Raw genomic sequence first — 23,516 nt, 5'->3', positions numbered from 1 at the left:
TATTTCGATTTATCGAGTAGTAATCGGACATCACTTTCCACCCCAACTGTCGATTCGATCTGACGCCACCTTCTGCCATTTGAAGGAATCTTTGCAATTATTGTTTGTTATGGTCAATTATTCACATATCAGCTAAAATTCGACCATTTTGAATCTAGCGAAAATTTAAAATGGCGTATTAGAAGCTTTTTAACAAATCATACGACGAAAACGTGACTCCCAATCGAAATGATGCCTGAGACAAAGTTGTAGGAAAAAGTAATTCCTTATAAGAAAAAATATGCATCATTCAAATTTTCCAAAATTTTGCTTAAAACTTATACCGTGGACTCCAGGTAATTTGACAGTTTTCAATCTGAACTCTTTTTGGTTTGAGCCCCACTAAACTGCATGCCGTTTAAACTAAAAATTGCTTAAACGTCATTTAGCACATGGAATGGATTAAAGTGAAATGGAACGCTCTGTAACGGAACGCAGAATCAAAACAAAACAGCAAGTAAGGTTACCAGAAACTAATTTTTTCCGATGGTCGTAGGTTTACTAGAAGTTCAAATTGAAAATGAACCCCGTTAATATGCACGAAGTGTCGTTCAGATTAACGGAGGTCCACAGTATGACAAAACATATTGAAGATGGTATTTTTTTAATACTTCTAATCGAAAAGCTTTTAAAAAATTCTATCTTATGTGAAATTTTCACGATGGACAATTAAAAATTAACACGCTTTCTAGTTGTCAGTTCTATAGCGAAACATCGTTGTGGATCACCATGTTCTCATGATTTGATTTGATGCGTCACGTGAGCTTTTTGTATGAAGAAAAATGTAGCCACTTTCTTGATCAAAGTGTGCTGTTCTGTGGATGTGTTTTTCTTTTCTTCGGTCGCGGTTCATTTTATTGTTTTGTTGTTGTTGCTTCAGTCATTTTTTGTCGAATTTTTGCTATTTTTTGCTCCTGACAAGAACCATCTATAGGGAGTCCAAGAAAGTATAAGCACGGTTTATTATTGGAATAAAACAACGTTAAGTTAACAAACTCAAATTTCCTTTTTCATATATATTTTCCCTATAGCAGCGGTTCTCAAACTTTTTGCTATTGCAACCCACATTTAAGAATTGTATAAGCTCGCGAGCAACCAATATTAAATGAAGATGTTATTAGGCCAAAATGGTGTTTAAAAGCCATGATATTTTGACGGCTTGAAACGCCAAATAATGCGTAGAAAGATAAAATCGCTAGAATCAACAACATTGTGGTAAATCGGCAAAACTAAATCCACAAATGACCTCAAGTGATCAAAAATTATCTGAAGACTCTGGAAGAGCTGTCTAAACCTTGGGGCAAGACAGCTTTTGATCAAGAGTAAAATCGGAGTTAATTTTGAGTAACTCTGAGTCACTCGCGTTGCTCAACACATAATATGCACATAGCTACCGATACTGTCCAACAAAGCAAAGCAGCAACATTTTAAACGGTGCGCTTGCAATGCTTTACTGGGAAGATCTTTCAGCAATGAAAGGGCAATTGCACGTGTATGAAAGGAACTACAAGCTGCCCCCTCAAAATCGATGGAAGATTTTTGTGGTTACCCTACGGAACAGTCATAGCTGTCTTGCTTTACTGCTGGATTTTGTACAATCTCTAGGAGGGTTCCAGTCAATCGCAAAGGGGATTTATGACAGTCTCAGTAGAGATTCCGAACAAACCTAGGGGGAATTTCAGACAATCCCAGTTCGGTTTCCCAACAATATCAAAGGTAACTTCGGAATTTAACTCAATATTGAGGGGGATTCATGACTGTCCAGAGAGGATTCCAAATAATCCAGTCAATCCAAAGGTAGATTCTGGACAATCCCAGTATGAAAAAATGGTATGTGGTGGTTCCTACATCCCTTCGACGAATGCTCATTGACATACTTCATATAAGTTTCAGAATAAAATCAACTATGAAGTTGGCCAGAATTAACCTATTTTGACCTGGGATGAACAGTTAAACAAAAGACCCTATTCAACAATGCTCCTTTTGTGCTAAATATCGATCAACACAACAACACCAGACGATGAAAATTCAAAATGTTTTACCTTTTTCAACTCGTGTCTATTGATGTCTTTTTGCAGGAGTATCAGGGAAAACAACGAACGCTTCTGGAGAGAGTTGACCCTAACTCTGACATTTTCCTGCTAAATATTCTTAGAGAATTAAATAAATCCCTCTTCCTTAATGAATGCTGGTAAATAAAATGTTGCTTATCACTAAAGACCGTAATTATTAATAATAATTATTAATTATGGGTTTCCTCATTTCAGGCATGTAGTGCAACAAAATATGAAACCTCTTCGACCGATTTTGTGAGATTGAGTATTAATTTTCATGAGATAAATTAATCTTCTGAAAACATTTGGCCAAATTCTTACTTCCTTAGTCTTGAAATCACACCGTCTAGTGTTTCCGGTCCAGGCAATTTACCAGAATTATCATTTTCCGATTCCCAGAAAACTAGTTTCACTTCCCGAGAAGCAGTTTTTTTGTACGAAAACCATGTTAAACATATGTTATATTAAAAATGACCACACAAATTTAGTGGGAAAATTGATAGAAATTTCCGGAGAAAGTTTGACGAATTTTTAGTGCGAAGTCAGGAAAGCTTTCTGGCGAAGAATCTTCCAAACGAAACCGGTAGACGCTTCTGACACAATCTGTGAGAAACTCCCGGCGAAGTTAGAAGAGGCTTCCATGCAAATTTAGGTAGCCGGATGAAACTTTCAGAATAATTCAGAAAAGTTTTCCGTGGGAAGTCCGGATGAAATTGGAAATAGTTTCCACTTCCAGCGGTAGGACTTCTGATTGTAATCTGATACTGTTGGAATGAAAAGATGATGAAACTTCCGTTGCACAATGGACGAAATTTGCGGAAGGAGGTGGAAGATTCTTACAGGGCAAGTTAAAAAAAAAACTTTTAGGAGATACTTTGACTATATGTTTTTAGTATTACTTCTACGTGAAGTCAACGATTTACATAGTTGAAGATGCTAATTTCAAATAACAGACTGTAGTGGTAATTTTTATACGATAGATGGAGTAGATGAAAGCATAGAGTTGATAGTTCCGTTAGAGTACGGCAGTGTGAAGATTGTATATAGATATTAGACAAGCGAGCTAGGACAACTTTTAAGGAAGGCACAAATCGGTTTTTTCATCTCTCTTTACCAAACTCCCCCTTTGGAGAGGGATGGTGAGGGGTGTCCCCCCCAGTGGTGGCCCTTTGGAGAGGGATGGTGAGGGGTGTCCCCCCCAGTGGTGCCAGTGAATACTATACACTTTTAATTGCATGAAAATAATCCGCAGTTCTTTTAATCGTATGCCAAAGAGCGAACTTTTCATCTGACACTGCACATCCCAAGTAACATTTCCAGTTTTATAGAGGTTTTATAGCATTCTATAAGTCTAAATCATGGTCTACAGAACCTTCATAAAACCAAAATTGTTACTTGGGATGAGCTTCAGCACAGATTCCTTAACGATAATTTTGGCCAATTTTGTCCAGTCTTTTTAAAATTTTTCTATTGAATTCGCTGCCTTAAAGTGTTTTTGTAGATATCCCTTGAAAAGGGCCCAAAAAGATTCGATTGACTGGGTCTCCGAACATTTCGGGGGATTCTGGGTCGTATTGCACATTGTTTGCTTTGTACCAAGCTGTCGTGTCTTTCAAACACTTCCGAACGTAAATGTCAGTGTTCAGCTTCTTCTTCGTCACAAATAACTTTGACAACTTGCCACATTCATATTGCTTGCCAAAGCATGACCTTCTTACCAAATGTTTCGGTAAACATTGACAAATCGGCATCGTCCACTTCTTGACCATCACGGACTGTGTAGTATTGGTAGTATTGGTCTCCCGGAAGCGTCTTGTAGTCAAATTTGACGTATATTTCATCGTCTATGATAACACACGCGAATTTTCCACACAGCAGGCTATCACATAGCTTCCGAGCCCTTGGTTTGACGAATGCAGCTTGTGTCTGACTCCGTTTCGGCTTCTTCAGCTTCTTGAGCGTTTTGGCACGTTGGACGTTACTCTTCGATGTTCTCAGTTTTTTTTTTTTTGGCAAATCTCGAACAGAGGCACTTTTCTTTTTGACGAAAGCTTTATGATGTTTTGGTCCATTTTTTTGATCCACGGGTTTCGGTTTACGGCTAGATTTCGATGTGTTCTCGATTTTAACTTCTTCACCGAACTTCCGGATGGCGGTTTGGACTGCATTTTTGCCAACTTCCTTACTGATAGGTTGGGAACAGTGCACCATTTGTGCACGATTTGTTTGTGCTTTTCCGGGAAATGCCTCGCGTTTTGATGATTTTGTAAAAAATTGTACTTTGCGCACTCAAAACTTGTTGAGCAGTAAGTAAACAACAACACACATCGATGAACAGCTGATAAACTTCATCGGGGTTGAAATGGAGGTGAGTTGAAAGACTTATACTTTCTGGGACACTCTATGAGCAAGAAGAGGAAGACGATGGCGACTTTAATGCCTTGAGAAAGAATCCATCGAAGCATAATTTGGTGAGACCAGTCCATATAATGTTACTCTGATTATTTCGTTATTAATCATATATTATATATACCTATGGTGGGGATAAGGTTAGTTGAGGCAATTTGGATAGGGGTTCACTCTCCCCAGTTGTTAACATTTCGTGGATGCTTCTGTTTGATGGCTTGTTTTTTGAACAAATTTATGATCATGCTGCTGGAAGGATATTCTTTACTTTCCTGTAGATGCGCATTGGTGACTTTGCCTATCGATCAATCCACCCCGAATTATTCCCTAGATAAAGTGACATGTTTGTGAGGCATAGAATGGTTGCACTGTATGGAACAGTATATTTGAGTGGTTTTCAGCAACACTGTCTGAGCACAGCACTATCAACTGTGGCGAACGGGAGCGACTGCGATGCCGCCGCTGCTGCTCTCGCATTATGCGCCTCATTCGTAGTCAGTCGGTTGAAGCGGTAAGTGCGTTGTGTGTTTGCTGAGTGATTCTCCCGTCTCATATAAATTAGTTTTCACAATGGCGTCCGTGGTAGGCTTGCTTCCGCGTGTGCGGAAGCAAATAATTACAGTTTTAAGATGCATTATTCGGGAGAATCGCTCAGCACGTAGATTGAAAAAGTAAAAGTGAAGTGAAGAGAAAGAAATGTTGTTAGAATAGTGGTAGCACAGACAAACAGACGTAACTCTTAGAAAAACTTGATCTTGAAAACATAGTATCTCCAAACATATAACCTCAGTAACGACATCTCTCTGGCTTCTCGCGGAAAACAAGCTTGCTCGCTAACTCGTAAACAATATTGCATAAAAGTTCTATAGAATATATAGAAACGTCAAAATGATCCGATGCAAGCGCTGCGACGAGTAGTTCGCGGAACTGATAATATTAAAATCAACCGTTAAATGCATGAACGAAGATACACAATGAAGAGTTACGTCTGTTTGTCTGTGGTGGTAGTGTGTAAAAAATTAAAAACCGGATTGACTGAGGTATTTGATTATTATTTTTTGGTGTCCGGTTGCCATCACCGTGCCATTTGTATTTTCGGGTATCAGATGTTGCTATTATGGATTTCCGTACATTTGAATGTATATGAAGCTAAATTAATTTAATATACTTGTGTGGGTCGGGATGACTACCATTTTGCGTTGCTGTTCGTGTATTGGGATAAGCACGGAACAAGCTGGCTGATGGAGCTAAGAAAGCTCATGATAATATAATTGTGTGCGTGGGTCGGTCGGGATGACCACCATTTTGCTTTTATCGACGTGTATCGGGATGAACACAGTTCTGAATGATGAAACGAGAGAAGCTCATTATAATTCGATCGATATGTGTGGGTCGGGATGGCCACAATTTGCATTTATTTAGGTGTATCGGATCGAATACAGTACCTAATAATGGTGCAAGAGAAGCACATCGTAATTTGATTGATTTGGGTGGGTCGGGATGACCACCATTTTGCATTGTTTATCGAGTATGGGGATGTACACGGTGTTGAATGATAGAGTAAGGAAAGCTCATCAAGTTACTTGTTTGGGTAGGTCCAGATGACCAGCATTCTGATTTGTTTAACGTGTATCGGGATGAACATGAACATAATGCATGAAGCTAAACATGCTCATTATAATTTAATTGATCTGTGTGCGTCGGGATGACCACCATTTTGTGTTGCTTGCCGTGTATCGGGATGAATACGGAGCTGGCTGATAGAATGCAGAAAGCTCGTTGACTGTTTTTGGTGGGTCGAGAAGACCTTCATTTTTTTTTTCTTTGAACACGATGAGCGACTGTTTCAGCAAAGCAAGCTTATCAAAGTACATTGACGTGTAAAGTGCGGTAAGGTTCGAGCATGGCTTCCATGTGGATGAGGCTAAAGTGAAGCATATACAGAAATTCCGTCAACCTTCATCAGCATCGGAGCTGCGAAGTTTTTTTTTTGGGTTTGGCGTCGTTTATAAGTCCACATATAAAACATTTTGCTGATTTGACTCGACCATTGTGGGCGGTAGCTATTTCGAAATCTTGGTCCTGGGGTGCGCAACAAGCTGAAGCATTTGAAGAGATTAAAAAGCAAATAGTCAATGGAACGTTAACCCTGGGGTATTTTTCGGAGGATGATAGGACCATTGTGCATACCAATGCATCACCAACAGCACTTGGAGCAGTTCTGGTGCAGGAGAATGAGAGAGATGGAGCACGGATAATAAGTTTTGCTTCAAAAGCACTGACTCAGATAGAAAGGAAGTATGCGCAGAATCAACGTGAAGCACTCAGTGCTGTTTGGGCAGTAGAATATTTTTCATATTTCCTCTTGGGAAGACAATTTGTCCTTCGTACGGATGCAAAAGGAGTGTCATTTATTTTGGATAGACACCGTGAAAGTACAAAGAGGGTGCTGACACGAGCAGATGGTTGGGCTCTAAGGGCTAATTATAATTATGTGGTGGAATTTGTGAATGGTCGAGATAACATTGCGGATCCTTCATCGCGGTTGTATGTAGGTGAAGATCAACCCTTTGACGAGCATTCAAGACAGTGGGAGATTGCCAGGTTGGAAACAAATGCGGTAGGATTCTTAACGGAGGAAGAGATTAAAGAAACAACGTCTGCTGATGAAACTCTTGGCGCGGTGTCTCGAGCGCTGGAATCAGAAGAATGGCCTCTACAACTGCGAAGGTTCAAGTTAGTGAAGGATGATCTCAGTTATAAAAATGGCATTCTTATGAAAAGTGGGAGCGCTGTCATTCCGGAGAAATTACGCCAGAAAACGTTGGAAATCGCCCATGAAGGACATCCATTGAGTGCGAAACTAAAGAGTATATTAAGGGAACATGTCTGGTGGCCTGGAATGCCTAGTGATGCAGACAACTGGGTCAGGTCTTGCAGACTATGTGCAGCCAATGGAAGACCAGAGAAATCAACTCCAATGCAACGTACTTTGGTTCCTAAAACGGTTTGGGAAACTATTGCAGTTGACTTTTGCAGTCCATTTTTGAAGTGTGGGGGAATATATGTATTAGGTGTAGTGGATTATCGATCAAGATACATAATAGCTCGTGCAGTGAAATCAACTAGTTTCGAGAACACCAAGAAGGTACTGGATGAAATCTTCAACAAAGAGGGATTACCTGATGCTGTTAAAAGCGATAACGGTCCTCCATTCAATGGCGAAGAGTACAGAAACTACTGCAATTCGAGAGAAATCAAGCCTATTTGTTCAACTCCACTACTTCCTCAGCAAAATGGTTTGGCAGAAAACTGTATGAAATTGATAAACAAGGCAATGACAGCTGCTATATCCTCTGGAATGAACTATGATGTGGAACTACAATCAGCAGTTCAGGCTCATAACGCCACAGCTCATTGCACAACGAAAGTTCTTCCTGAAGAAGTGATGTTTGGTAGGAAAATAAGGCACGGACTGCCATTGCTTAGTAGGGGTAAGGTGAATCACGATGATGTTTTGTTGGAGGAACGGAATTGGAACGCGAAGTCAGTTGGAAAGGAGCGTGAGGATGCCAGACGATGTGCCAGAGAATGTCGGGTTAAACCAGGAGATGAAGTAATAGTGGAGCGTCATGTACGTGCAAAGGGTGATACTAGGTTTGGATTGAAGAGGTTCACGGGGCTTGAAGAAAGAAATGGATCTCTTTTGTTAACTGACGATGAGGGAAAATCCGTAAAGCGCCACGTATCACAAACAAAGAAAGTTCATAAATGGAGGAGTCCCGGGAGAAGTTCAGTTGCCAAATCGTTCACTGATGAAGGCAATTTATCAGAAGAGAACTTGGCTGATCAAGATGGTGATCAATGTGATGGTTTATTAAACAAACGCTTCTCTAGAGATAGGAAACCACCGTCCTATTTAGATGATTATGTACGGTCGGTACAGGAAGGCAATGATTAATACTATTGTGACTTTACTGGAATTGACAAGACCAATGAAAGGTTCTTCAAAATGAGGATTTGTTTTTTCTCGACATAGAAAGAGCATGAGCGGTTTTTAACATTTAGTGATAAAAGTTTTTTGTTTTCTCTCATTTTTTTGTTTTTTTTTTGTTTTTTTCTTGTGAGGAGAAGTGAGATGTGAGGCATAGAATGGTTGCACTGTATGGAACAGTATATTTGAGTGGTTTTCAGCAACATTGTCTGAGCACAGCATTATCAACTGTGGCGAACGGGAGCGTCTGCGATGCCGCCGCTGCTGCTCTCGCATTATGCGCCTCATTCGTAGTCAGTCGGTTGAAGCGGTAAGTGCGTTGTGTGTTTGCTGAGTGATTCTCCCGTCTCATATAAATTAGTTTTCACAATGTTGAGGACAATTTTTAAACTTGGGCAATTATTAAACTTGATCAAATCAAATATTGAGGAGAACCCACTACTATTGGATTTAGATTAGATGATTATGATTATGGAATGCTTCAAAGGTAATTGTTCTGAAAATTCATTGAAGTCCAGCGAAGAATTCCAAAAGAATTTTTCGATATTGAAATCTGGCCACGCCCTTGCGTCAATCTTTTGATGTAGGACTCTACCGCAGCTGCTCCGGGGGTGTGGGAGTGGCCATCGCTGCGAGACGGAACATCATTTGCCGGCTGCTACCAAGCTTCCAACTGAAAACAATCAAAGTCATCGGGGTTGAGGTGAGCACATCGCTTGGCCCAATCACCATCATCGCAACCTACTGCTCCAACCAAACCAACAACATAGACGGGTCTTCAGCGGCCCTCCGGCAAGACATCATCATAAATGGCAAACACACCATCCTGAACGAGGACCTGCAAGAGGGGCATTACACCATCTTGGCCTCGGACACTCCCACCCGGCTGTCTCGGTCTGGAGTTCATGCAACCATTGACATCTCCATCAACAACATGGACCACAACATCTCACAACCTGTGACCTACCAGGAGCTGAGCTCGGACTATAATTCGGTGGTGGCCGGACACGCCCGAAGACGTTGACCGGTGCCTGAGTTCTATAGAAGAGGCTATACCCCGAGGAACAACACGTGCCAGTTTCTAGACAGAAGAACAATACTTTGATCCTTCATAGACACACTAAAGACATTATAAAACTCCGTAACGCCTCGCGTAGGCAGTACCAACGCACTGGACTGACCATCTTGAAGACCCATTGCAATCGCTTAACAAAAAATATTCAAGTGGACCTGAGAAATGAGGACTTTAGTGGCAGGAAACTAACAAAATTCCTTAAAATAAGTCAAGGCCCATTCCACCACTTGTGCCGTTGAATCAAGCCAATGATTCAGCCACCCATCTGATAACCCATGAAGAAAAGGCTGATGCTATACGTCAACACTTTGTCAGCTCTTATAATCTCGAACTGAACATGGCTAGTCCATACTACGGTTGATGAAAATTCAGCCAACCTCCATCAAATTCCCAACAGTTTTCCTGTGAAAAACATGAAGGACCCAGGTTTCGACCAAATTCTGAATCTAAAGGGTGATACGGTCAAAATTTGGTCAATATCAACTTGACGTATTTCTTTCAATTTTGCATTTAAAAAACCTGAACACCCCTCATTTTGAAGGTGTGTGTGTGTAGAATGTTGCTCCTATTTTGATTTTGGAATTCACTCTTCAGTTGTCAAAATGCCGTCCAAGCAAGAAGAGCAGCGTATCAAAATTTTGCTCGCGCATCGCGAAAATCCGAGCTACTCGCACGCAAAGTTGGCAAAATCGCTAAAAGTTGCCAAATCAACCGTTACAAATGTAATTAAAGTGTTTGGGGAACGTTTGTCGACAGCCAGGAAGTCTGGATCGGGGGGAAATCGAAAACCGGAAGCCGCTGAGACAACAAAGAGAGTTGCCGGTAGTTTCAAGCGAAACCCTAACCTCTCTCTCCGAGATGCCGCAAATAAGCTGGGTGTATCGGCTACAACCGTGCATCGAGCCAAAAACAAGCCGGACTATCGACTTACAAGAAGGTAGTGACTCCAAATCGCGATGATAAACAAAATACGACGGCCAAAGCGCGATCCCGGAGGCTGTACACGACGATGCTGACGAAGTTTGACTGCGTGGTAATGGACGACGAAACCTACGTCAAAACCGACTACAAGCAGCTTCCGGGACAGGAGTTTTATACGGCAAAAGGAAGGGGAAAGTTACCCAAGTAACATTGCAAGTTTTATCGAGGTTTGAAAGTATTCTACAAGTCTAAATCATGGTCTTCAGAACCCTCATAAAACCCAAATTGTTACTTGGGTAGCAGATGTTTTCAAGCACATGAAACTGTCAAAGTTCGCAAAGAAATATCTGGTTTGGCAAGCCATCTGTACCTGTGGCTTGAAAAGCAGCATTTTCATAGCTTCCAGGACTGTCAACCAAGAAATTTACGTGAAAGAGTGTTTGAATAAACGTCTGCTGCCTTTCCTGAAGAAACACGGTTGTTCCGTACTGTTTTGGCCGGATTTGGCATCTTGCCATTACGGTAAAAAGGCCATGGAGTGGTACGCCGCCAACAACGTGCAGGTGGTTCCCAAGGACAAGAACTCTCCCAACACGCCAGAGCTCCGCCCAATTGAGAAATACTGGGCTATTGTCAAGCGGAACCTAAAGAAGACCAAAAAACTGCTAAGGGCGAGCAGCAGTTCAAGGCAAACTGGCTTTCTGCGGCGAAGAAGGTGGACAAGGTGGCTGTACGAAATCTGATGGCAGGGGTCAAGCTTAAGGCCCGGCAATTCGGATTTGAAAAAGCGGAAGCCTAACTGAATATTTTTCCTGAATTTTATACTAATTGAACTTGAAAAAGAAATTTAATTTGATTTTTTAAATAAACGATTTCACCGATTTACACGCGTTTTCCCTTGACCAAATTTTGACCGTATCACCCTTTAGAACTCAAACACTTGAGTTCCAGATTTTTCAACTAGCTTTCCCTTGTGCTGGAAGTCAACTAAAGTCATCCCCATCCGGAAGCCTGGGAAAGATCCCTCCTCTCCTTCAAGTTACCGACCCATCAGCCTTCTTTCGGGGTTATCTTTTCTGTTCGAACGGGTAGTCTACCACCCACTACTGGCATCTGCCGATGAAAACAACTTGTTGCTCGAGAAACAGTTTGGCTTCCGTAAAGGTCGCTCGACTGTTCACAGCTGACTCGAGTGAAAAACATTCTTAGACGGAACAAAGATATAGGGGAAATGTCGACTTCGGCAATACCTTAACCTATTATTGTCAGGGGGTAAACAAAGTCCTAGAGCACTCAAATTTGGCCACTAGTTGCTTTGAAACACAATGTATCCACATGCCAAAATTGAGCTCTCAAGGACGTTGTTTACCCCCTGAAGATAATAGGTTAAGGTATTGCCGGAGCCAACTTTTCCTCTATCTAAAACATCTGCCATGGCAGTGTTGGACGTTGAAAAAGCGTTCGACAATGTCTGGCAGCTCAAAGAAGTATCTCTTGGACAGATATTTCGAGTCTCTTTGAATGGCATCACATCGGATGCCTTCAACATCGGTGCGGGTATTCCACAAGGAAGTATGGTGGATCGTTCACACTTAATTTTTTTCGCCGAGATTCCAACAGCCGAGTAATTCTGCAATTTATTTTGCTGAGATTCAGTAAAACAATTGCCGAGACTCAGCTAACAAATAACATTTTGCTGAGATATCAGCTAACAAACAGATATTTTGCAGAGATTTCAGCAAAAGTGAATGCCGAAGTAATCGGCTGTTGGAGATTTTACCGAGCTAGATTAAGTGTGTTGTCCCTGTTCGCAGATGACACATACATCATCTATAAGGGTAGGGTCATCAGAGCTCTAACCGCCAAACTTCAAAGAGGACTGGATGTTCTGTCTGAGTATTTCTACAGCTGGAAGATCCGTATGAACGTGGTAAAGACCCAGGTCATCATCTTTCCTCATTACAAATCTCCCAGACTTGTTCCATCTGAGAATAATAAGAGCAACTTGAACGGCACAGTGGTGGGATGGTCCAAAGAGGTAGTCTACCTCGGCCTTGCACTCGACAGAAAGCTGTTTTTCAGGGAACACATTGACAAACCAAAAACCAAATGCAACATCTTGATGAGATCTCCGTGTATCCGCTCATCAAAAGGGAATCCACTCTGTCCATGAAAATAGAAGCTTGCTGTCTATATGCAAATAATGCTTCACGTGATAGAAGACGGGGTCCCAGTCTGGGAGAGTAGCGTGGATTGCCATCACCTCAAACTACAAACGGTCCAAAACAAGATCCTGAGGATGATCCTTAACTGTCCTCCACGCACTTGAAACTCTGAGGTCCATCGCCTGGCTGTTCTTCACATGCTGGAGTTACGGAAAAGTGCTACCAGCGAATGGTTCAGATATTGCTGTAGGCTATCCGATCAGCTGATCATCAGGGATCTGGCACGTTAGGTTAAGCTTTAAATTAAGTAGGACGACTATCACATTTTTAAAACTCAAACTTAACAAACCCTCAGAAGTGTATTGTGTAGATTAGCGCTAAACGAAATGTAGAATAATCGATTAAACCGAACAAAGTTGAAGAGCCAAACATAATGAACGAACAAATAAATATAAATTTTACTATTATCACTATGTTTTATGATAGTTTTTCTGCGGATATGACGGAGGACACTATTGAAAGTCAACTTGAATGACTCTTTCCAATATCGAAATTCTCATCAAATAGAAGGATACCAGCAAAGATATTCAGATGGACGAACAAGGCACCTTAAATGCAGGAAAGTTCAATTGAGCGGCACATGAGATTCCATACTCCCAAACTTTTGTTCGGTTGCAAATTTATGGTGAATCTTTGCATTATACTTCTTAAAAACTCATTTGCTCTTAGGAAAAGCTTGATACAATAAAATGAATTGTTCAAACAATTCTGGATAAAATTCCCCAATTTTGAAATCATCAAATTTTTACTAAAAAAATAAATAGTGTTATTTCTAGAAAACATGAAATGCAATAATTGTACTCAAAACATGTTTATAACACGAAAATCAAGAACATTACTGGTATCATATATTGAAGTTATAATTTGGTATTGCAACCCTCAATTACCTGACCGATAATCCCTCCCCGAAACACTCACCTGCTTATCCTTGAGCGATTTGACGATCTCCTTTGGTACACTGGGACTCCACGAGTCGTGCTCGTCGATGGCTACGCCTAGGATCGGTTCCGCTCCGAGATCGTGAGGCCCGATTGGTGCCTCGTGTAGAAATTCATCCCGTATCAGCGGCGTATCGTCCGAGTAGCTGGAAAGAGAAAGGCGAGAATGGATCCAAAACAAACACACATTCACATGCTAACAGAAGTCGGTTCGATTTCGACGAAAATCCTGTCCTGTGGCTGCAGATTTCACACCTTGCTGAGGGTCAACTCTTCACCGACGTCACGGGAGGGGTTAGGTTAGTCTATTGGTTTTTGTTTAAAGGTGGGTTTTCTTTTTCATTTTAAAGGTGGTTTAGATTTCAAAGCAAAAATCCAACATTGAAAACGATACTCAAGAGAAGAAAAAATGTTCATGCTTTCGTACAACTGGATTCACTTATACTGGATAATATATAATCAAAGAGAGATAGAAATTGTAGCAAAACCAAAGCAAAGATGCAACTGATGAAACGGAACCGAAGAAGAATATGTCGAAAGACGGAATGTGGATTTGTTTGTAAACGATTTTGAAAGCAAACGAAAGTTGGGAAAAATGTAAGGTTAGGTCGTGGAAACCCCACAGAGAGCAGCAATTTTCGCGGGTGTTGTTCAACGGAAGGGGGCCTAGCATTTTGCGAGTATTCGAATTTCCTGCATTGTTTCAACGAGGGGTGATTCGGGTGATTGTTTTTTTTCTGGTTCTCTGTTCGTTAGCAAATCAACTGAAAAGTAAATAAATACTCACTTTGAGTTGTCATTTTGTATGTGGCCATCGTAATAGTCTCTAGCTTGATCATCGTGGTGCGAGGAACTGTGGCTATAGCAAGCGAAAAACGGAAACGAAAGAAAGAAAAAAAATATGAAAACGTATAAATAAAATCAAACATAAGGCAAAAAACAACGTTGTCAGCCGAGAGACAGAGACAGTGAGAGAGAGAGAGAGAGTGGTGTGGGAGGAAGTTCAAACTGCAGCATTAATAGTAAGTATAATAAACAATCGCAGAAACGGGGGAGGAGAGCATGTTTAGACGAGGGGTCCAACTCATAAAACTAGAACTGAATCACTCGGGAAACAACCGCAGGTGGCGAAACTCTGTGACGATTGTTTTTCGTGAGTAAAGTATAAGTAATGGAGGTGTTGTGTTGGTTGTAAATATATCTGTAAAATGTCATAAATTGCTGAATATCGTAGATGTTGATTATATTTTAGAAACGAAGACAAACGGAACTGCAAATAAACTGAAGAACAAAACAGCTTGAAAATGCGGTTTGTGTATTAAATGTGAAAAATCAAAACTATGTTACACTATAAAACAGCTCGGCAGTTATGATCTGTACAAATTTACAGCAGAATAGAAGAGAAAGAGTGAAAATTTTTCGGTGTAGCTTCAAAGAAAATTGAAAATTTAAGAATCAAAACTTTTGCAACGGATAAGAAGTGAGAATAAAGTGGTGAAATAACACAGACACACACACACACACGTGACTCGGCACAGTTCGGGGTATCTTCGGTGAGTGATAGCAGTTAACAATAGCAGTAGAAGTTACAGAGCACACAGTTCACAGCATCGGTGTGGAAAAAGTGTAGTAAGATAAAAAAAGTAAGAAGGTGCACTCTCGATGCGGTTGCAGTTCGAATGGGAGCTTCAACACGATGATGAGTCAAGAGCAAGAGAAGGTGAGGGAAAGATTCAGTCCATTTTAGCTGAGTTTCTACGTTTTGTAAGCCTCGTTTTGATTGGTGTTCATAAATGCTGACTTGGTGGTGGATCAACAGCACCGTAAATTTATCAATTGCTAGTACATCGACCATGTTTGGATTACCCTCTTTCAGGTGACATTTTCAAAAAATAAATCAAAATTATTACCGATTGCCTGCAAAAAAGAGTTTTCCTAACACAGTCGCCGAATATTGATAACGAGCACGTAATCCTACGTCAAATCTACGGTCGTGTATTGGATACAGCCTCTTACTTTTTTAAATAATAATAATGAATATTGTTTGTTCATGCTGAACTGTCAGAGGAATCAATTATGAGAGGCTTTCTTTTATTTTCCTGTTTATGAATATCTCAAATTTTTGAAGCCTCAAAATGCTCAAAACATTGATACTCCTTTGGACTAATGCTTCTATTTCCTCGCTGTTTTGGCTACTCAGAAACAACTGAAAGCTTATCCCAGAAATTCCCAGGGTATCGGGAATTTGCTTTTATTCAGTAAAAGAATAGGTCGAATAGATTTCTACCTCCTTATCCCGTAAGGTATTTTCCGATTTCTCCGGAAAGTTATTCCAGTTTCTTTTGGAACCTTCTTCTGGCTGCGCTCGTAAGGTTCTTGCGTTTTTTCCCGCCAGTTTTTTTTTTCAACATCCCCGGATCTTCAGGGATGTTATCAGGGTTTTATTGCGGTTTCATTAGCATCCTGAAAAGTACAGGAGCTTTTCAAAAGTACTGGAACAAAAGAATTGGTCAAACTTTTGAGTTAGTTCAAAGATCTGTAAGGGTGAGTTAAATTAAAGACAGTTTTTTTAACTTCTGATAAAAGCTTTAACGTCCGAGATGAGGTAAATTCCTTAGAAATCACTCATTTCATTCGCGAAATGGCACCTCAGACAATCACAGTTTCATTATGCGATCGAATACATATTTCTACAAACTCTTTCTTAGTTTGAGTCTTTGAAAATCATTTGCCATACCACCTAATTCGATATTGACCATCTTATATCATTTTAAATCACAGCCAGTTATGATTAATCTCCAGCGAACTTAAGGAAACATCATAAATATTTCGGAAACCTCACAAGTTCATAGAACTTCAGGGAAATTTAATGGTTTTCAGGAAGATTCCACTTGTTTCATGATAATTTAGAGAACTGTAGGGATGCTTCGAGAACATCAGGACCGATCTATTAATTTCAAGGAAATTTTCAAAACTTCAAAGGAATTCAGTGGAACTCAGAGAATATACGAAAACATTAGCAAAGTTCTGAGATTCAAGGTTTGGAAATGGATCTAACATGATCATCAGACAATTTTGAGAACATGAATTTTAACAAATTATAAAAATTAGGAATATCAAAGAACTTTCCATTAATTTCTAGAAAATTGTGAGAGTGGAGGCGAACCAGCCCAAGGCTGAAAGCCTCCCTAATAAAGATAAATAATAATAATAAAATTGTGAGAGTTCTTAAGAAGTTCCGAAATCTTCATGAAATTCCAGAGACCTCCTTCAAAGATGATTTTCCGGAATTTTCATTAAACATAATCAGAGAAGTTCCGAGTACTTCGACGATGATCAGATAACTTCAAAGCAGCCATATTTATTTCGGCAAAATGTTCAAGAACTTTCAAGGAGTTCCGAGGAATTATGAGATATTCCGAAGTGCATTTCAGGAATGTCCTAAAACTCTAGGGACATTGCGTGTCTTAAGGGATCTTTTATGGATATCAGGAAAATATTTGAATCATTAGAACATGAGTTTTGCCACGTCAAATTATGAATCGGAAAAAACTCACTCTTCTCCAATTTGCATAAATAAATTGTTATTGAAAATCATTTACATTTTTACAAAAACTCGGCCATTTTGGATATTGTATTTATTTTCAAAATGGCGTTTTTGAAATTTTTCAATAAACTGCAGCACAAAAACGTCACTTCTGATCGAAATGACGTCTGAGTCAAAGTGAGAAAAATTAAATCTTGCTTCTTGATATATACACGGTATTTTTATTTTAGTACTTTTGAGTAAAATTTAAACAATGTTTTGAAAGCTCAAATATCTCAAAAAAGTATCTTCAATTTTTTTTAAAGTTCATAAAATTTTTAACTGTAGGAATATTTGAAAACATGTACACTTGAAAATTGACAAAAATCTTTGAGCAAGAACTTTGCATTTGTCATTAGCTTTATATAAAAAAAATAGATTATAAATATTGCATGTACACCTTTTGAGTAATTTAAGTTTTTAACACTACCTTGAATTTTACTCAAAATTACTAAAAACTAATTACCGTGTATATTTTTCCCTTTACTTTGCTTTTCTTAAGTTGTCATTTCGATCATTAGTGACGTTTTAGCTCTACAATTTATTTTTATCAAAGACGCCATTTTGAAATATAACAATACCCAAAATGGCCGCCCTTTTGCAAAAATGTCAATGATTGCCCAGAACACATAATGATGCAAAGTTTCATGCACATCGGAGAAGGTCGAGTCTTACATTTTTATTTTTTATCCTATTTGGCCTGAAAGTGGTCACTTGTACGGAACTTCAGGGAATATTGTGCTAACACCCCCAGAATTCTCTTTCTTCCTGAATTGTTTCCCCAACTTCTCCTTGAAGTTTCTTTCGACTGTTCCATAAGTCATCTGACTTCCGACTTTCTTCAGAGGTTTTATCCTATCTACCTTAGGAAGTTACTTCCAGCGTCTCCAGAAAGTATCTTCTGCATTCTTCAGGATGTTCCATTAATATCCTACCGGATGTAGCTGTCGAATTATCACAGAGGCCATTTTCCCTTTTTTCCGACTTCTATTGGAAGATTTTTTAAAGTTTCTTCAAGCTTCCCCTGGACTTTGCTTCCGATTTCCGACATTATTCTGGCTTCCTTCGGATGTCGTCCGATTTTTACCGAAAGTTTCTTTAAAGGTTAAAGGTAAAGGCCAGAGGTTTATCACTATTTTCTTGGCAGTTCGCAGATGTTTTCCGACTTATTTTTCTTCAAAATTCTTCCAGAAGGGCTTCTTTATTCGCCCTCTGGAACTTTTTTTTGACTTCCTACAGAAGTGGATTCAAACATTCCCAGGACATTTCTTACCACTAAAGTAGTAAATTTTCCGTGTTTTTTTTCAAAAGATTAAATTTCGCTTTCAAAAACGACAAAAAAATAGTAAATATTGATTAATACTGATTTTTTAAAACATTTGATGCCGATAAACTTTAAATCAACCTGACAAGCGTGGTGCCCAGCCCACAGGCCCAGTCGCTCGATTATCGCATTCGATCTAAATTTATGAATTTACAAACCTGCAGCAATGCTACTTATTAATTCAATTATTTTCTACAGTGATTCAACAAATTCCGAGCTAAATCCAATCTTTTCAAAATTGGTTTAACACTGTTAGTAGACCAAATCAGAAAAGATTTAGGAAATTCATAATTGAGGTGACACTTTTCAAAGCAGATTCAAAACTGAGTCGAATAAGTCATCAACATTTTTCTAATCGAGTCTAAACTTTTGTGTTTTGTTATTCAATCCTTTTTGCAGTTGTCAAAGCTTTCGTGAAGTGATCCAACATATCCCGAACCCAAGCTTTAAAGAATTGGATTCGCATTTTCTGGAGTGAGGCGAATGTGCTGATTTAAACCCTTTTCTAAATGAATCCAAGGTTTCCTGCTTTGATTCAACTTTTTCCGAACTGAATCCAAACTTGCCAGAACGGGTTTGACATTTTCCAAAGTGAGTCCCAGATTTTGGTTAAATGTTTTGGCATTTGTCAAGGACACAATCTTGTTTGGCTTTCCTAAATGTGTAGAGAGTTTTTCGAAGTGAACCGACACTTTTTTTAGCATAAATTTTCTAAACTAAGTCCAACCTTTTCTGAAGTGGTTCAATACCTTCATTAGGGAGGCCAAACTTTTCTGTTGAGTGATTGAATTATATTTGTTAGTCTGAGCTTCCTGAAGTGATTTAATCAACCTTTAACGTAGATTTCGCTCCCCATAGACGGCTTCCTCGTTCTTCCTCGATTCACATCCTTTGAAAATTAGGCTGAGATTTTAAAGAATGAACCTACGTGTGTTCATACCTGATGTTATATTTTTTTAAGCAAGCACAATTGTTGAGAAAACTGGGTTTACATCCACAAAAGTACGGATTTTTATAGACATTTTGGTTTCTTGATCAGCCAAGTTAGATTTTGGCTCCGTCCTTAGAAAAATAGGCTTGGTTTTTTATGGAATGGACCTTGCTGAATTCATACGTGATGGTACATTTTTTTTAGAAAATTGGGTTTAAATTCTCAATAGTGCGTATTTTTATTGAAATTGGTTCTTCCTGTTCAGCCAAGTTGAATTTCGGCTCCTTCCTTTGAACAATAGGAATGGATTTAATAAAATTTCTGAATCAATACGTGATGGACGAACCGGGTTAATATTTACAAAAGTACGTATTTTCATAGACATTTTATTTGTGTGTTCTGACGAACTAAAATTAGGCTCCTTGCTTTGAAAAATGGGCTTGTATTTTATTATGATTATTTGATGATTATTTTTTAAGCACACATAAAACTAGGTTTAAATTGACTAAAGTACGTATTTTTGCTAAAATTTGATTTTTATTTCCGCCAAGGTGGATTTTGGCTCCTTTCTTTGAATATAAGGCTTGGATTATGTTGAATAGACCTTTCCAAATCCATACGTCTAGTTAAATTTTTTGAAGCACGTACAATTGTTGAGAAAACTGGGTTTAAATTCACAAAGTAGGTATCTTCATATCAATTTGGGCTTTCTGTTCTGCCATGTTATATATGAATAAGAAGGAACTATCGAAAACAGAACTTTTGACATAGGATTACGTCTTTGGGTAACAGTCTGGGCTCTCATGGAACGTTCCTGCAAACGATCTTCCTAGCATTGATGTTCTTCGCTCGAACATGCCCGCATCCTGCTGTGCTCTCCTTGATGGTTTCAACCTGCATGGCTTAACGCAAATCAACTCGATACTGAATAGCAACTGTCGGCTGCTTAATCTCGTTCTGGCGAACGAAGCTGCAGGATTGCAATGTTCTATCCTAGAAACCTCAGAGCCTTAGATTGGCATCGAGACCAATCATCCTGCGTTGGAAGTTTCCATCAACCTATCTGTTCCTGTTCGCTACGATAACCCCCCTGTTGATGTACATGAGCTCGACTTTCGTAGAGCAGATTTCGTTGCGCTGAGTCACTCGCTTGCCCAGGCAGATTGGCAGTTCCTTGACACGTGTTCATCTATTGATGAAGCCGTCAACTACTTCGCTGAGGTCGTTGACCGGGCAATAACTGATTCTGTCCCATTGAGGAAACCCTCTCCCAAACCCGCATGGTCCAATGCTCGACTACGGAATTTGAAGCATCTGAGATCGAAGGCCCTCCGTAAATACTGTCGTTCTCGTAACCCATTCACCAATAGCGAGCAACGAATATCGCACATATAACCGCATTTTTTACAAGAGCTACACAAGGCGTCGTGTGCAGGCTAATTTACGGCTTAATCCAAAGCAGCTCTGGTCACTCGTGAATACCAAACGAAACGAGAAGGGGCTACCAGTCGAAATTCACCTGGGTGATGGAATCGCCAGCAATTCCCTTGAGAAATGCAATCTTCTGGCAGAACATTTCAAAAGCATTTTAACAATGACACTACGGCTTCGTTGTCCCAAGTTGCTGAAGCGGTGAGGGACACTCCCAGTGATGCTTTCAATTTTTCGATTACCTCGGTTACAGTAGACCTCGTCGAATCCGTCATCAAGAAGCTGAAATTTTCTAATGCTGCTGGCCCTGACGGGATCCCCTCAAGCATCCTGAAACGATGCTGTTCAGAGCTTACAGCACCGCTTTCGAAGCTGTTCAAATTTCATTATAGCAGGGGGAGTTCCCTACGCGTTGGAAATCGTCATTCATGTTCCCGATCTACAAGAAAGGAGACAAGAGAAACGTCGAAAATTACTGAGGGATCACATCACTCAGTGCCTGCTCTAAAGTTTTCGAAATCATCACCAACGACGCATTATTCTCTAGCTGTAGAAATTACATTTCTCAGATCAGTTTCAACAAATCTAGCTCCGTTCATTTATTTATGTCTTCGGAGTATGGAAGCTGGAGCGTAGGTGGACGTTGTATATACAGATCTTAAGGCTGCATTCGACCAGGTTGACCACTCCATACTGCTAGCTAAACTTGAAAAACTCGGTGTATCCTCGGGTTTAACTCGTTGGTTCAAGTCCTATCTGACCAATCGGGAACTTTGTGTAAGAATCGGATCAGAGCAATCGGACTATTTTACAAACAGCTCTGGTTTTCCTCAAGGTAGCAACTTGCGACCATTGCTATTCTCGATTTTTGTGAATGAGGCCGGACTGATCTTCCCAACTGGTTGCCGATCGTTCTACGCGGATGATGTGAAGATCTATGTGATTGTTCGTAGCTTCGCCGATTGCTTGCGGCTTTAGCACCTAATCGATACTTTCGAAGAGTGGTGCTCAAGAAACTATCTCACGTTGAATGTACAAAAATGTAATATTATCTCATTTCATCGCAAGCTGAAACCAGTGGCATTCAACTATACGATAAATCACCAACTTCTGCAACGTGTGGACAATGTTCGTGACCTAGGAACCACGCTGGACTGCGCCTTAACATTCAAGCTTCATTACTCGGGCATCGTTGCGAAAGCTAACAGGCAACTCGGGTTCATTTTCAAGATCGCTGACGAGTTTCGCGATCATGCCTGTCTGAAAGCTCTATACTGCTCTCTAGTGCGATCGAATTTGGAATTCAGCTCGGTAGTATGGTGCCCGTATCAAGCAGTTTGGATAGCGAGGATTGAATCTGTTCAAAGGAAATTTGTTCGGTATGGCTTTCGTCACCTTCCTTGGAATGACCCTGTGAACCTTCCGCCGTACGAAGATCGTTGTCAACTCCTGGGTCTCGAAACACTAATCCATGCGCGGACGATTAGTCAGGCCATGTTCGCAGCAAAATTACTTATTGGTGATATCAACTCTCCAGGGATCTTGGCTGAATTAGAAATCTACGCACCCGAACGAGTTCTTCGGTCGAGGAGTTTCCTGCATCTTGGACCTCGTGCGAACTACAACTTGCATCACCCAATACGGTTCATGTCTGGGCGTTACAACGAGTTTTACGAGTTTTTCGACTTTAACTGTGCAGCGGAAACCTTTCGTCACCGTATTCAACGCAGACTACTGAGAAGGACGAGAACTTCTACATGATTCACGGACAACTCTATGCCATAGGAGGATAACTTTTTTATGCTATAGACTTGATTAATGTTCGTTGTAATTGTATTGTATTATTGTGATTCATGTATTTCGAAAAGATATGGGGTTTTTACGCCTTTTCCAGGCTTTTCCCCATCAGCCTTCATGTAGACACGTTAAGTCCGATGAAGAAAAACAAATTAAATAAATAAATACTTCAATATTTTCGTAACAGAACCCAAGAAGTACCAATAACATATTGGAGGAGCAATTAAAAAAAAAACAAGATTGACCGCATTACGAAAAGTGGTCAGGTTTTGACCACATATAACTCTGCCAATAGCCGATGGATTTTAATTCTAAGGAAGCCAATCGATTAGAAATTTTGCTACAAATCGTTTATTTGAACACCTTATTAATTTTTAAAAAGACAATTGACACCGTCTTCAACACTAGACAACGGACAACACTCAACACCCAGTAGACCAGTAGGGAAATTTCCGGGTTGCGAAAAGTTCCACCGGCTGGAGCGGGAATCAAACCCTCACTTCGTGGCACTCACAATACGCCTGAACGACGGGTGACGCCGCTAACCGCACGACCACGAAGCCCACTAAACCATTTTCAATAGGTCACCACTGAAAATTAGACAAATGTCCAACTGTTGCAATAGTGATCAAAACTATGACCGATTGCCTGCAAACAGCGCTTTCCCTAACACAGATTTTAGAATCGAATTCCATCCGGTCTCACTGAACGGTGCTAAGCAGCAGCAGTGCTGTTGGCGCGTGGTGTTGAACATAGTACACAACAAAAGGCTGCCCGCAAGCAGCGGTCTGTAGC

The 23,516-nt window shown here is 40.1% G+C and overlaps 1 protein-coding gene across 9 annotated transcripts in view; it reads right to left on the bottom strand.

Annotated features, from left to right (window-relative positions):
• The window catches only part of cyst (cysts), a 97,113-nt gene that overhangs the window by 16,966 nt on the left and 56,631 nt on the right, over positions 1 to 23,516 (bottom strand). For all 9 annotated transcript variants that reach the window (XM_065230102.1, XM_065230105.1, XM_065230106.1 and 6 more), the window contains 2 exons: positions 14,440 to 14,511; positions 13,633 to 13,798 (listed from right to left, as the gene is read on the bottom strand). In XM_065230102.1, coding sequence (XP_065086174.1) covers positions 13,633 to 13,798; positions 14,440 to 14,511 — 238 coding nt within the window. The remainder of the gene's footprint in view (positions 1 to 13,632; positions 13,799 to 14,439; positions 14,512 to 23,516) is intronic.

The sequence above is a fragment of the Ochlerotatus camptorhynchus genome, unplaced genomic scaffold (genome assembly GCF_037179485.1).
Source record: "Ochlerotatus camptorhynchus isolate MF236.1 unplaced genomic scaffold, CSIRO-AGI_Acam_v1.1 ptg000328l, whole genome shotgun sequence".
NCBI classification, from domain to species: domain Eukaryota; kingdom Metazoa; phylum Arthropoda; class Insecta; order Diptera; family Culicidae; genus Ochlerotatus; species Ochlerotatus camptorhynchus.
Note: the sequence above shows the minus strand (reverse complement) of the source record. Positions and strands in the feature narration are given on the sequence as shown.